The 15,186-nt window shown below is 32.3% G+C and overlaps 1 protein-coding gene across 1 annotated transcript; it reads left to right on the top strand.

Moving 5' to 3' along the window:
• Positions 1–2,940: 2,940 nt before the first annotated feature.
• Positions 2,941–12,780, top strand: LOC133186934 (uncharacterized). Its single transcript, XM_061322320.1, has 4 exons — positions 2,941–4,578; positions 9,359–9,486; positions 11,916–12,007; positions 12,536–12,780. The coding sequence occupies exons 1-4, from the start codon at positions 2,941–2,943 to the stop codon at positions 12,778–12,780; spliced, it is 2,103 nt and encodes a 700-aa protein (XP_061178304.1).
• The last annotated feature ends 2,406 nt before the right edge of the window (positions 12,781–15,186 follow it).

Below are 15,186 nucleotides of genomic sequence, written 5' to 3'. Positions count from 1 at the left end.
ATGTTTGGATTTCCCAACTTTTATTATCATAAGTTTGATAATGTTCTCAATAAAATTTGCATTATAGAGCTACTGGTCTAGTATTAAATAATTCAGAAGTGTATTTCAACCATTTATTAATAAAATATACAGATTTTTCGAGTGCATTTTACATTTAACCCACTGTCCTTTTGCTGCATGTCCTTTTTCATATTTCAGATGTTGAAAAACTTTGTCTTGTAATAGAAAATTACAAATAGCAAAAACAGATTTAAATGCTTTATTAAATATAAATATTTTGGTAAATAATTATAAACTACATTGTACTCGGAAAAAAAAGAAGATGGAAATACTTATTCATATCTGAAAATGTTTAAACAACTTCAAACTTGTGTTTTAGTAACTTTAAAATTTGCAAATTCATTCTCATGTTTTCATTCAAAATTGTAAGGTTGTTTTTATATCCATGAGAGGCTTCAAGTGTCTGAAAGAGAGGGAGTAAGTGTCACTGTGTTTGCTTATCTTAATTGGCTAATTATTTGACTGGGACATCCCTAATTTGCAGATAATGAGGTGTAAACTGTGAACTACCCAGTGTTTAACTTTCATTCCATTTAAGACAAACAATATTATTAAAACAAATAATAAGCTCTCAGAACACTTATGAAATTGTGCTATTAGTTTAATTACTTAAAGACACATATAATTTATATGTTTATTACTAAGAGTTCTAATTTACTTATTTTTTTGAAAAAGATAAGTACAGGAATGTTGAATGTGTACTGACAACATACGGGCAGCCCATATACTTCTAATGAAGTTATTAATTCACAATAAAATATTAACTAATTTTTGCAACAAGAAAATAAATATGGAGGTTCAGATCCAAGGTTGAAATGAATAATTAATTCCCTGGCATATTTTATTGTAGGAATCATGTATCCACTTTCCATGGTAGAGAATCCCTCATTTGGGCATTTAGTGAGAACATCAACATTTACCATTTAAATATTGCTTTGATATATGAAGGGATAAAAACTTAGAAGTAATCGATTATTAATCGATTACATCTTCCAAAGTAATCGATTACAATCGATTACAGGACAAAAATGAGTGTAATCGATTAATAATCGATTACACAAAATTCCTCTAAGTAATCGATTATTAATCGATTACATTTTTCAGTAATCGTGCCCATCCCTGTCGTGAATCATCTTAGTCCTTGTAAATTGTTGTAGATTGTATGAAAGGGAACATAATCAGGTCTACTTTATCATTAGATCTCTGTTTATTGATGTACATTATTATAATGTATATAAGAGATGCAGTATTTTTATATAATGTATCATGTGATATTAATTATTTGACAGTTGTGTTAGTCCTGTGATTCACTGATTTACAGTTAGTGTTGTTGGTTTTATATTTAATATATACTTAGTTCTCCGTCCTTTGTTTCAAATTTGTAATTCATGATGTTGATGCCTTCAAAACTGACAATTAATAAAATTGATTTTAAAAAAAAAGTAGTAATCCATTGTTCAGTAAAGTTATGGATAGAATACTTTGTAGTTTTCCTTATTTTGACTTTTCAAGGTCCAGTTGAAATTTGATAATTGACGCAAACTTCAATATGTCGAATACCATAAAAGTGTCAAAGTAAATTGGAGGTCCCAACGACCTTTACTTTCTGAATTTTAACTTCCATATCGAGAATCATCAGATATTCCATCAAGTTCACTAAAACAAGGTTTGACCGTACATTGTATTTATATTCCTCATATCAAGGAAGTCAATGTGGTTAGCTGTTTAAGCAAATGTATTTAAAAATCACTTATAAATTATTTTGTGGTAAGATTATCATTTAATGATTTTTATGCACTTCACATTGCATGGATTTATTATCAGACAGTGGTGAATTCGAATGTAATCTAACGCACAGTTGTAACTTGTGTTACAATTAATGTAGTCTTCAATTGTTTAAATTTTTCCCAATTCAAATAATTAGTGATAAACTTTACCAATGATAATAAATTTCATGTAATGATAACTACATCGTATGTTTAATACATATACTAGTATAGACGATTTTATTAAAATTTGTGGTCTACTTTTACCACAGTATTTTCGAGAAGAATACTACCAGGTACTTGTCAATGAATAACTAAAACAAAACTGAGCTGGATATACACATGATATCTAATAGTCCTTCAGTTTGGAAGATCTGAATTTAACTTAGATGTATATGTTGAAATAAATTTCTTTCTTGTGTTGCTGTCAGCTAAATAAAAAAAATATATAAATTATACTCTTTTATGTTAGGGGCTTTAAAAAGAGCAGGTGCTTCCTAAATCATGATATTCCAAACTTCTAAAATTCTGTTTTTAAAGTTTATTGAAACATTAAATGTTGGGTACAGTTCAGGCATTATTTTTATAGATTTAGATGTCGTTTGATAAAGGATTGTAGTAAATAAACTGATAACTAATTTGAAACGCTACCCGTAGATATATTTATTTATTCCGCCAATGCGATTTAAACCCCTTAATTATAACCTAATTAGGTTCACACAAAGAGATAACTGCCTTAATGATGGTCATATTATTTCACATTTTTTAAAAAGCAGTTCTATTGTTTATCAAGGTATTCCAAACATACTTCTAGACGTCTACTTGTAAAATTTACTCAAACTAATTGTTTTGTACATTTCAGGCATTAGATTTGTTGTCATTGGGTACATTCGAACGATAACCTACGTCTGCTAGTAATCAATACTTCTCAAGTTTTGTTATGCATACCTTTAGCTGTTTAGTGTGATTTAAACCTCCAAAGCCCACAAGAGATCTTGAGGTATAATTATATATACTACCCGAATTCATTGGCAAATTTACTCGAACTTACCAGTGCCGTTTTTGTTTGGAATTCAGTTGTCTAACGCAAGTTATTACGGAAAAAATCAAACAAATGGCACAAACGGCTTTTGCACAGCATTTTGTCGAATGTTCGAAGTGCGAAGAAAATGCTGAATTTTACTGCAAAAATTGCAAAAAGGATCTTTGTCAAATTTGTGAAAGGGATCATCTTAAAAATACAGCCAGTGCTTCTCATGACATTGTGCTCCTACAAGAAAAATATGGAGCAACCTTTATCCAGGAGAAATGTTCCATACATAGTGGACAAGTTTACAGCCTGTGCTGTCAGCAATGTCAACTTCCTATCTGTGAAATATGTAGAGAAGACTCAAAACACAAGAAGCATAGCTTTATGAACTTGGAAAATGCGTGTCACACGATCAGAGAAAAGTGCAAAGTAAGGGTATCTAAAATCCGAAAGGAAATTTTGCCCCGTTGCATATCTATGCAGCAAGATATTCAAGCGGACTTGTTATCGCGTAAAGAAGAAATTGATCAGATTTTGTCTCTCTTGACATCCAGAGGTTTGAAAATGAAAGCACTTATTGAGAATGTAATCGAGGAAAACGAAAGAAGCTTGAACGGAATCCGAAAATTACAGGAATCGGAGCTAGAAAAACAGGATTGTGAAATCACCAATTATATAGCCCATCTTAAAACTATGGTTGAAAGGTTTGACCAATCAGATAACAAACCAGCAGAATTTCTATTCTACCTTAGAGACAATCCAATTTCAGAAAAGGACGATGTTCCCCACATAATGGACATACCCCTACCACTTCTAACCGAGGAAAACATAGCAATGGAAGATGTTATCAAATATTTAGGTCATATAGAAGAAGTACCAGGAAATGAACCAAGGCAAACCAAGAAAAGTGAGTACATTTCTTACGATGTTCCGAATCTCCAAGTAATGGATGGAGCTGAAAAGGTGAAATCCATCAAGGTCAAAGGCGTCAACGAATGCTACCAGATTTCTCATGTCTCATCCAACAAGTTTTGGGTAAGAGATGAAAATATTATTTTGTCGGACAGTTCTGGAAAAACTTTGCATCAAGTGTCTAACATTTCGGATGAATGGGCCATACAATCTGTGACCAAAGAAGAAGAGTTGATTTTCATCGACAAAGAGACAAATATTTGTAAACTTTCTGTCGATTTGAAGAAAAAGAATATTCTTCTTCCAAACAAAGATCCATGGATGCCTTGTAGTATCTACGCGTCCAGACTAACCGGGGATATTCTAGTTGGTATGATGAGAAAAAAACAGGGGTCTGAGGAAAACTCGACTTTAGAAGCCAAAGTAGTGCGATTAAATTACTCTGGCAGTGAAATGCAATCTTTTTCCCTCGGTGTAGCAGGCCAAGCCCTTTATCAATACCCTCGCTACATCACAGAGAACTGCAATGGGGACGTGATCGTGTCGGACCATAGTAAAAATGCAGTGGTGGTGACGGATCATAGAGCAAAACATCGCTTTTCCTATAAAGGACCCCCCTCCAGTTCAGAATTTTGGCCGAGAGGACTTTGTACAGACGCAATACTGAACATCCTTGTGTGCGATTATAAAACAGACACCGTTCAAATGATTGACCAAAACGGCCATTTTCTTCGGCTTTTACTTACAGTGAAAGATAAGATAGATGAACCATGTTGTCTGAGTTATAACACAGAAGACAATCTTCTCTTGGTCGGGTGTAGAGACAGTAGACGTGTTTCTGTGTTTAGATATTTGTAGACAGGCAGTAGAGACGGTTTCTGTGATAAGATATTTGGAGAGAGAGATAGGGAGTAGACGATTTTCTGTCTTTAGATGTAGACCTGTGTCTCTGTTTAGATATTTATAGACACAGTAGACATGTTTCTGTGTTTAGATGTTTGAGAGATTTAGAGGATTAATAAACAATGAGATAACAAAGGATTTAAGGCTTACATTGGTTATTTCTATTCTCCACTCATCTGCAGTTCATAGATTCCTACATTGTTACGGAATAGAGTTTACATTGTTTTGGATTGTCTTTCTAATTTAATATTTGGTTGTTAAATATTGATGCATGAAATAAAGACTGTTTTATTATTCGCATAAATATATTTTAAATCTCGATATTCTACAAAATATATTGGGCACTCTGGTCCTTGCTGCTGATTGCTTATTAAGAAAGGTTAAATGAGAATTAATAAGAATCTAACCCTAATGATGTGAATATATATAAAAAAAAAATTATGACCAAAATACCATATAAACAATACAATTTGTGAGCAGAGCAAGACAAGGATCTCTGAAAACATCACAGGTGGGATAAGAAACTACGGAGGAGTAAGCATCCCCTATCGACTGGTCACACCCGCCCATGAGCCCTCTTGTCATGATCAGCTTAAGACAATTTAATATGAAAATGATGGCCTAATTAACAATTTAAATGAAAAATTCAGTCAATATTCGACCTAACAATAGATTGTATATGTAAATAATATACATTTATTGACTGGGTTTTAAGGGCAACATGCTTTTTTTGTATGACCAAAGAACCAAACTGTTTGAGGGTCGACAAAACGCATTTTGCCCGAGAACACATTCAATAAATGTTTTGTTATACCTTTCATTTATTTATTCATTTTTTTTGTTATACATGTATCTTTTGCTGGCTTCTATACCATCGAATGCAGATAAGATTTTCCTGATCATACCCACAGTGTGACGTAAGCGGTCCAATATCTCGTCCACAGGTCCAATATCTCACTCGGCGGTCAAATATCATTTTTTTAAAAACCGCTCAGTAAAACATTAGAAATGTTAGACTTTTTTATACCCCCGTTATCGAAGATTCTTTCTAGCTGTCTGTTTGTCCGCAAAAACTTAAACCTTGGCCACAAATTTTGATTGGTTGAAGCTATGGCTATCATGTTTCACATGTGTATTTCTTGTGACAAAACCTTTCTTTGGGTACGATCATATTTGACCTATTGACTTTGACCTTGGAGTTTGTCCCAGGTTGGCAAAATTTTATCCAACTTTAACCTTGGCCATAACTTTTGAACGGTTGGAGCTAGGGCTTTTATACTTCACGTATGTAATCCTTGTGACAAGATCTTACTTTGGATACTAACAACTTTGACCCCAGGAGCTTGACCTACTTTTGAAAAACTTTAACCTTGGCCGTAACTTTTGAACGGTTGGTGCTAGGGCTTTCATATTTCACGTGTATTTCTTGTGAAAAGGCATTTCCTTGGGCACCGTTTATTTTGACCATTTGACCTTGATGTTTGACTTACTTTTGAAAAACTTTAAAATTTTCTATATGTTTTCATCAATGATTGCAGCTAGTGCTTTCATATTTCACAGATATATTCCTCGAGACAAGACCTTACATTGTACTTTGGGTACCAACATATATGTGGCCCGTTTTACAAAAGAACTTACGACTAAGACCAAAAATTTAAGTTGATTGTAAAATTTTGCAAAATCAATGATTCTGTTTAAAATTGCTAGCGTAAAAATAACTTACTACATTCCTTTTAAAAAGATCAAAACCATTTTCAATATAATGTAAATTAAAAAGTTATAAGCAGAATTAAATTTTGGTCTTAGTCGTAAGTTGTTTTGTAAAACGGACCCCTGATTTGCATTTGAGAAAGTTTAACCTTCGCTGTAAGTTGTCAAACGGGGGCATCAATCTTTCCCAAACACGTCTTATTTTCACTTGTTGTAGTATAGATTTATATAGGAACTAATTTTTAAAGGTATAACAAGTCATTTTGTCGACCACAGATTTTGCCAAATGTTGACTTTAATCTCAGATTGTTGATATGATTCTGTCATCAATTTGCTTGTCAGTAGCTTTCCTCGTCTTAGAAATTGTTCGTACATAGTATCACCAATCATATTCCAAAAGATGAATCATGCGTATCGAAAGTTGTATGTTACTAATATGTCTAAAAGAAAAAAGAAACTCTTTGATCCAACTGGCGTGCCGTAAATTTCATTATCTAACAAAAGAAAGGCATAGTTCTTAAAGACATAGTTCTCACGGTCATAATCTTAATAGATAGTGTACAGACAATTGAGAAGTTTTGTATAAGTTGGGAATTTTCGAGATATTAGTTTTAGACATGTTTAAACATTACCTTACATTGATTTTATCTTTTGTACTTTTAATTAACATCAGAGACTTACAAGCAGTTAGATGTGATTTTGATGGCACGCGTTTAGTAAACTACTTTAATGAAACTGGAGTAAGTATGTTGTTTGCCTGTTCAGTTTTGTTTTTAATTCTTATTTTAATTCTTGCTCTGGAGGGACACAGACGTACTTGTTATTATGACATTAATATTTTAGCTTATTTGTTGTTATTTATTTGTTTTGACTTTTTCGTTGCTGGTTATATAACTAAGTGAAAGGTAGCTATTAAGACCGTGTAGTTTGGTTTTGTGATTACGTGTATTATTAAATTGATATGTTTAGTCTTAGTTTAACTGTGGTTTTTGATTGATTAATTGTTGTTTCACGTCCAGTACAGTTGTGATTACGTGTATTATTAAATTGGTATGTTTAGTCCTAGTTTAACTGTGGTTTTTGATTGATTAATTGTTGTTTCACGTCCAGTACAGTTGTGATTACGTGTATTATTAAATTGATATGTTTAGTCCTAGTTTAACTGTGGTTTTTGATTGATTAATTGTTGTTTCACGTCCAGTACAGTTGTGATTACGTGTATTATTAAATTGATATGTTTAGTCCTAGTTTAACTGTGGTTTTTGATTGATTAATTGTTGTTTCACGTCCAGTACAGTTGTAATTACGTGTATTATTAAATTGGTATGTTTAGTCCTAGTTTAACTGTGGTTTTTGATTGATTAATTGTTGTTTCACGTCCAGTACAGTTGTAATTACGTGTATTATTAAATTGATATGTTTAGTCCTAGTTTAACTATGGTTTTTGATTGATTAATTGTTGTTTCACGTCCAGTACAGTTGTGATTACGTGTATTATTAAATTGATATGTTTAGTCCTAGTTTAACTGTGGTTTTTGATTGATTAATTGTTGTTTCACGTCCAGTACAGTTGTGATTACGTGTATTATTAAATTGGTATGTTTAGTCCTAGTTTAACTGTGGTTTTTGATTGATTAATTGTTGTTTCACGTCCAGTACAGTTGTGATTACGTGTATTATTAAATTGGTATGTTTAGTCCTAGTTTAACTGTGGTTTTTGATTGATTAATTGTTGTTTCACGTCCAGTACAGTTGTGATTACGTGTATTATCAAATTGATATGTTTAGTCTTAGTTTAACTGTGGTTTTTGATTGATTAATTGTTGTTTCACGTCCAGTACAGTTGTGATTACGTGTATTATTAAATTGGTATGTTTAGTCCTAGTTTAACTGTGGTTTTTGATTGATTAATTGTTGTTTCACGTCCAGTACAGTTGTGATTACGTGTATTATTAAATTGGTATGTTTAGTCCTAGTTTAACTGTGGTTTTTGATTGATTAATTGTTGTTTCACGTCCAGTACAGTTGTGATTACGTGTATTATCAAATTGATATGTTTAGTCTTAGTTTAACTGTGGTTTTTGATTGATTAATTGTTGTTTCACGTCCAGTACAGTTGTAATTACGTGTATTATTAAATTGATATGTTTAGTCCTAGTTAAACTGTGGTTTTTGATTGATTAATTGTTGTTTCACGTCCAGTACAGTTGTGATTACGTGTATTATTAAATTGATATGTTTAGTCCTAGTTTAACTGTGGTTTTTGATTGATTAATTGTTGTTTCACGTCCAGTACAGTTGTGATTACGTGTATTATTAAATTGATATGTTTAGTCCTAGTTTAACTGTGGTTTTTGATTGATTAATTGTTGTTTCACGTCCAGTACAGTTGTAATTACTTCATAATTCTTATACGTTCAATCTTCTTACTTAGCTGTTATAACTTAATTCTTATTTGTTCATTTTATTTGATATTTCTTGTTACTTAATAGATACTACTTAGTTCTTATTTGTAACTTCATTGAACACATGAACATAACTACTATTTCATCTTGTCATTAGTAATAAATTTAAAGGCAAAATATTCTTGTTTTCCGAAACTACACTCCATCTTGCATGCCACTTTTTATTGGTTAAGTAAACGTGTGGTAACAAATGTAAATAACAAGAATTTACAATTAAGTCATAAGAATTAAATCAAAACACCTAAGAAGTAAATCAATGTCCCTCCAGGGTTTCCTTAAAAACCACAGTTAAACTAGGACTAAACATATCATTTTAATATTTCACGTAAGCCAAGCTACACTTTCTAAGCATTAGTTATAACCAGCAACAAAAAGCTAAAATAAAAAAAGTCATAACAAGTAAGTCATTGTCCCTCCAGGGCTTCCGTAGTAGTAAGAGTTGTAGCTTAGTAATAAATAGATATAAATCGTTGATATACTATTATTCTAAACATTTAATTTTTTTTGTCCAGTTTCTTGGTACATGGCATGAATTAGAAAGGACAACGTTCCAATGGGGAGACGGCACCTGGTATTCCCAGGTATGGACCTTTAAACGAGGAAATGATGGTCAGCTATATATGGCCTACACTGGGTTTTCGTAAGTACGACTTATTCAGCTACTATGTTCTATATTCACTAGTGATTATACTCAATTGTATGCCAAATAATGCTGAAATTATGGTACAAAAGTAGAATATTCAAAGCATATACATATATAATAGTTCCCAGTATTCAATAAATCTCTTCAATATAATTTTTCTCAAAACGAGAAGAAAAACAAACAAAAAGTATCAGAAAAGTGTATCAGAAATGAATTAAATTGAGATTTCGAGACATTTTTTTAAAGATTCTTTACCATTTGACTATAAAGGATTTTTTTTATATTTCAATATTTATTTTATCAAATCCATAAATTCAAAACCATTGATTTGATCCTCTAGGTCAATCATATGAGATATATTTCTATCTGCAGTCTTCTTCAAGAATGTACTTTATTACTGTACATCACACAGGTAAAATGTTTGCACGATTCTAACAGATAATGAATTGTTAAAATCATGTTTCCGGGTCCATGATTCGAGCAACGAATTGATTAAAATAGTTATATAATAAAAAGATTAAAAGTAAACACTCTATCATAACGTTTTGATTGATTGATTGATTGTATGTTGTTTAACGTTCCTCTCACTCATATGGAGATGCCACCACTTGCCGGTGGAGAGCTGCAAATTTTGTCCTTTACTCGGCACTTACGGCCATTGAGCAGTGAGGGATCTTTTTCGTGCCAGCACCTACAGCGACACGGGACCTCGGTTTATACGGTCTCATCCGAAGGACCGGTCTCCACGTCCCACAGTGGGATTCGAACCCGCGACGTAAGGATCAACTCCTTACTTCGCGACTCTAGAGCAGACGCTCTAACCACTGCGCCACGCGGGCGACCATAACGTTTTGATTTCAGGTTCCTCAAGCTGATTAGACGATTATAAGTATGATTATTATACCTCTACTGATGTTTTCCTTATATATCATTAGATTGTTAGATGTGACTAATTCCCTAGAAATCGTTATGAATGGACTAATCCCCGTGCGTTAGTCAAGTGAGCTAATCCCTGCATCAAAAGCTAATTCCTGGTTATCCGTAATCCTCTAGATTTTACTTTTACATTGGTATGATATGTGAATGGACTAATACCCATGTGTTAGTTCAGTGAGCTAATCCCTCCTGTGAAATCACGCTATCTGAATCCTCTAAATTTTACGTTTGTATCGGTGTAATAAAACAGTTAAATGTATATCATTGAGGGAGATAGCAAGATTCCAGTTCCCCATAACCAGGACCATTTCCCCCGGCTTCGCCTCGGGAAATAGTCCTGGCCTTGGGGAACTGGAATCTTTCTAACTCCCTCAATGATATACTTTAACTGTATACTAATCTAAGATGCATATTTTATTTTGATGTATCTTTTAAAAAATTGTACTCTCAAGCATATAGCAGACAAACATTATATGTTTAAATATTAATGATAATAATAACAATGAGTTTTGTGCCAAAAGAAAATACAATGAATTTCCCATGAATCCAGAACTGCTGATCCAGATTGGAAGAAATTTACCAAATGTTAATAGCCTCGATCATGATAAAAAATTCGCAGTCAAGGCCTATGAGTCCCTGATTTGATATGCAAATTACAGTTTACACCTTTTTCAGTTCGGTCAACGTACGGCTCCATTCTTACCAAACCTCGTGCTCGCAACTGAGGACCAAATGTTATCAATTTTGAATACTAGCCGTGACATTCTAAATTATGTACGGCATTGAAAGACGGGTATCATATTTAAAAGAATTCTCTTCGAGTACTCGGAGTATATCCCTCTGTCCAAGCTTAAATATTTACTTTTACAGTACTCTAATTCACGTGGATTCCTTCTAAGATTTTCCGTATTTAGATTTACACATACATATTTACATTTGCAAGTGTTTCCCATAATTAATATATGTTATACTTAGTAATTGAGCAATTATTATTTGATCATGAGCAATGCGCATTGAAACCTGTTCAAATACATGCAGGTTCATCACACCACTACAAATTTATTTTTTATCGACGTTATTTCACATTGATCGATGTGTTCAATACAATCAATTTATACCGTTGAGGTTTTAAAAAAAATCATTCCATAGCTTTAAACCTATAATATGCAAATAATTTGTTACAATGTGCAAATACTCGTATTAGTAATAAGGTATCATTTTTAAACATTTATTATGATATAAGTACGGGATGGTTTGTGGTCAATCAATGGCCTTTATAGGATTTGATCAGGTGACCAGCCCGTATTTATTTCTCGATTAATGTTTGAAATGATACCTTTTTTCTAAAATGTATCATTTACATGACTTCACACGTCCATTGAGTACTAAATTTGTTGACAGGAAAATAATTAATCCATGGACATACTTTTAATTGCAAAAAAGAATGAAGAAATATGCAAAACATACAACAGATAAATCATTTTTTCAAGTCCTCGCACACAGTCTTGTACTTCTCCTAATACCGGACTCTTGAGCGGAACTGGAGGCTCATACACATTGACGTCAGAGGGAAGGTATGAAGGTAAGTCATAAGGCATCAAAGTGACACATTGACGTCATAAGGAAAGTATGAATGTAAGTCATGAGGTATCATAGTTGCAAATTGACGTCAGAGGGAGGGTAAAAAGGTAAGTCATGAGGTATCAAAATTATACAATGACGTCAGAGGGAGATAAAAAGGTAAATCATGAGGTATCAAAGATTCACACTGACATCAGTGGATAGGTATGAGAGTATAGATACACATGTAAGTCATGCAGTATCAAAGTTACACGTTGACGTCATGCTTAACTTAAAAAATTAAAAAGAATATGCTCATAATGTACATATTGTGCACATAGATTATGTACAATTTTTTTTATAAATGGACCAAGTCAAACACAATACATGTAACATGCTCGATTTAGTGAAAAAAGATTGAGTTTATACTCAGTATTTTGTCTCTTTGATCACTATATTTTAACTAATCTTTGCTTGTTTCATCATTAGTTCCTTTCTTGTTTTATATGTTGTTTTCTTGCTACAATCATTACTTTTTGAAAACATCTAGCTGCATTACGAGTTGCTTACACGGACTACGAAAACGTTGCCCTGGTGTACATGTGTTATGCTCCTGAAATACAGGGAACTTGTGACAGGACATCTGTTCATGTCTCTCTCCTATCCCGGACACCTTCACTGTCCACTCCACAGAGATCCATGCTTAAGGCTCATCTGGATTTAAAATGCGTCGAAGATCATCACCTTAACCAAGCTACGACAGGTTTGAATGCATTATTTTACGTTGTCAATTAAAAAAAATGATTTCCAGTAATTAGAACATTTTGTTATATCTACAGTTTAAATAGTATGTTTATTCTATAAGAATTGGCAATTTGTAGTAAAAGGATAACAGAGAATATTAGCTAGTATATGAGACATTAAGAACGTGTTTACATCACGCTTCCTAATAAGTATGTGAAATCTCCGATTTTTGTGGTGGTAGGGGGTTAATTTTGTTGATTTTGTGGTATGAAGAAACTAATGAAATGTTCACACATTTCAAACTATAGTATTACATGTATATTTATCATTGCTCCAGCAACCACATAGTGAAATTCAAATGTACCAATTAAGAAATTGCTTTTTTCAACGTAGCATAGATAATAATAGATATTTTATGATTTATTTTCTATATGACAATCATTTTATCGAATAAAACGCGAATTGATGGGCCATATCATATACTAGTAATATGAGAAGTCATATTAATATGATAATTAATTTGCTCTTAGGTCTTTGTCGGGTACCTACACCTATTAGTAAGTATACTTTAATCACAGATAATGCCAAAAAAGTTATAAAAGACATAATTTCTGTTTACTTTTATTCATGTATATCCACATGTCCATAAAATGGCTTTCGTATGTTTGTAGAAAATGAAATACTTCTTTTGTCAACGTTCATTTTTTTTAGTCCCAGTCGGAAGATAAGCAGATTTGGAACAAAGGACTATTAGTGAAATCCAATCAAATGTACGACAATGATCTGATAAGTTAATTTATAAATAAAATCAGTATTAATATGTCTTCCTTCTTTTAAGGTGGAATTCAATATTAATTCTTACATACATATAAAACATAAAAAAAACTCTTTAGTACAGGGGTTAAAACAGGTTTTAAGGACATATGACACATGAATGCCTGGATTGGTATTTATTTTTTGACCAATTTTGGTTGTAAATGATGCAAATATAAAATTCTAAAATAATAAAAAAATTGAAAACTTTCTATAATGTTCAAACAGTTACCTTTTTTAAAAAACCAATATAAATATATACTACATTTTTTATCATTTTATAGGACATTATTGTGAAACTTTAAATTAAAAATTAATTTTTTTTTGGTTAAACTTATTCATTTAACTAATATAAAACTGTTTTACTTGATATTTTCATGATTTATGAAAAAAGTTGTTTCAACTTTTCTTTAGAAATTGACCTTGCTGAGATACCGAATGTATAGTGTGCCGATAGAGTCATTTACATAAGTCTATGACACGGCGTTAGACACAATGCAACGCGCATTGTTCACAACATACTGCCGCGCTAACGCAATAACCGTTGCCATAACACAACACACTAAAATACTATGGGGAATTTCATTTTAGAGAAGCTAAGTCATTTAGAATTATTAAAGAGGGTTTAAAGAAAATCTTCAATGAAACAAATGTTTGATATCTGAGTTGTGTGAGTGATTTGATGGTAAATATGCATATTTGACATTGTTAACTTCATATAAAAAGTACATTCTTTAATAACGCAGCTATGTTAAGGCTGTCCGAAGGCTTAATATGCATGAAAATATCCATTTTATTTTGAGCTAGATTTTAATTTCAATTTGTAATCTATGTATGAATTTGCAGTCAACTTGTGACGAGAGTGTAATCAGGTATTATAATAATGCATTTTTGTGATGTCACATGACTTCGTTGATCACGTGACGGACACTTTAAATTCCTATATGTTGCACAAAAAATCGCATCGGCACAAGTGCAATACAATATTATTGAGAAAAAATTAACACATAAGTCGATTCATCGTGATCTTTGGTACATATAAAGTGCTAGGGGCAAGTCTGAATTTTACTTCTTAAGAAAATATTCCACGAGAAATTCAACTTACCAACATACAAGGGTACATTTTCCACTCTTTATCGCAATTTATACAAAATAGGATAAATTACATACAATCCCCCAGCAACATACTTCTCTAGTAGATTCACACAGAATATCTTCAATATATTCTTATTAATCACTTGTGCCAGTCAAATATATACACGATTTATAAATTCTAACTCTGTCCACGGACGTGTTAGGGGTAGCGTTTCACATTCAATTTTTTTTTATTGTTTGAATATATGTATATTTGATAAGTTAATGGAATAGCGATTTTAAATTGCAAAGATTCAACATCATAACAGCTCACTTAAACTTAAAGAACAATCCACACTCTTGAATCAAACAACAACGCTAAAAAATCTTTACCTGTCATGTAAAAAGAATGTAAAAGTTATGACACTTTCCCCGTCATGTTAGCACAAGTACGCAGTGACTTGACGTCATATGCTATTATGACGTCATATTTAGGTAGTTCACAGATGTTACTTCAGTTGGAACACTTTGATATTTTACGGACACCTTATCCTAGCCGCGAAATAGAGT

Source organism: Saccostrea echinata, unplaced genomic scaffold (genome assembly GCF_033153115.1).
Source record: "Saccostrea echinata isolate AGI-Se365-2 ecotype Australia unplaced genomic scaffold, CSIRO_AGI_Sech_v1 ptg000014l, whole genome shotgun sequence".
NCBI lineage: Eukaryota > Metazoa > Mollusca > Bivalvia > Ostreida > Ostreidae > Saccostrea > Saccostrea echinata.
This window is presented reverse-complemented; position numbering and strand designations above follow the sequence as displayed.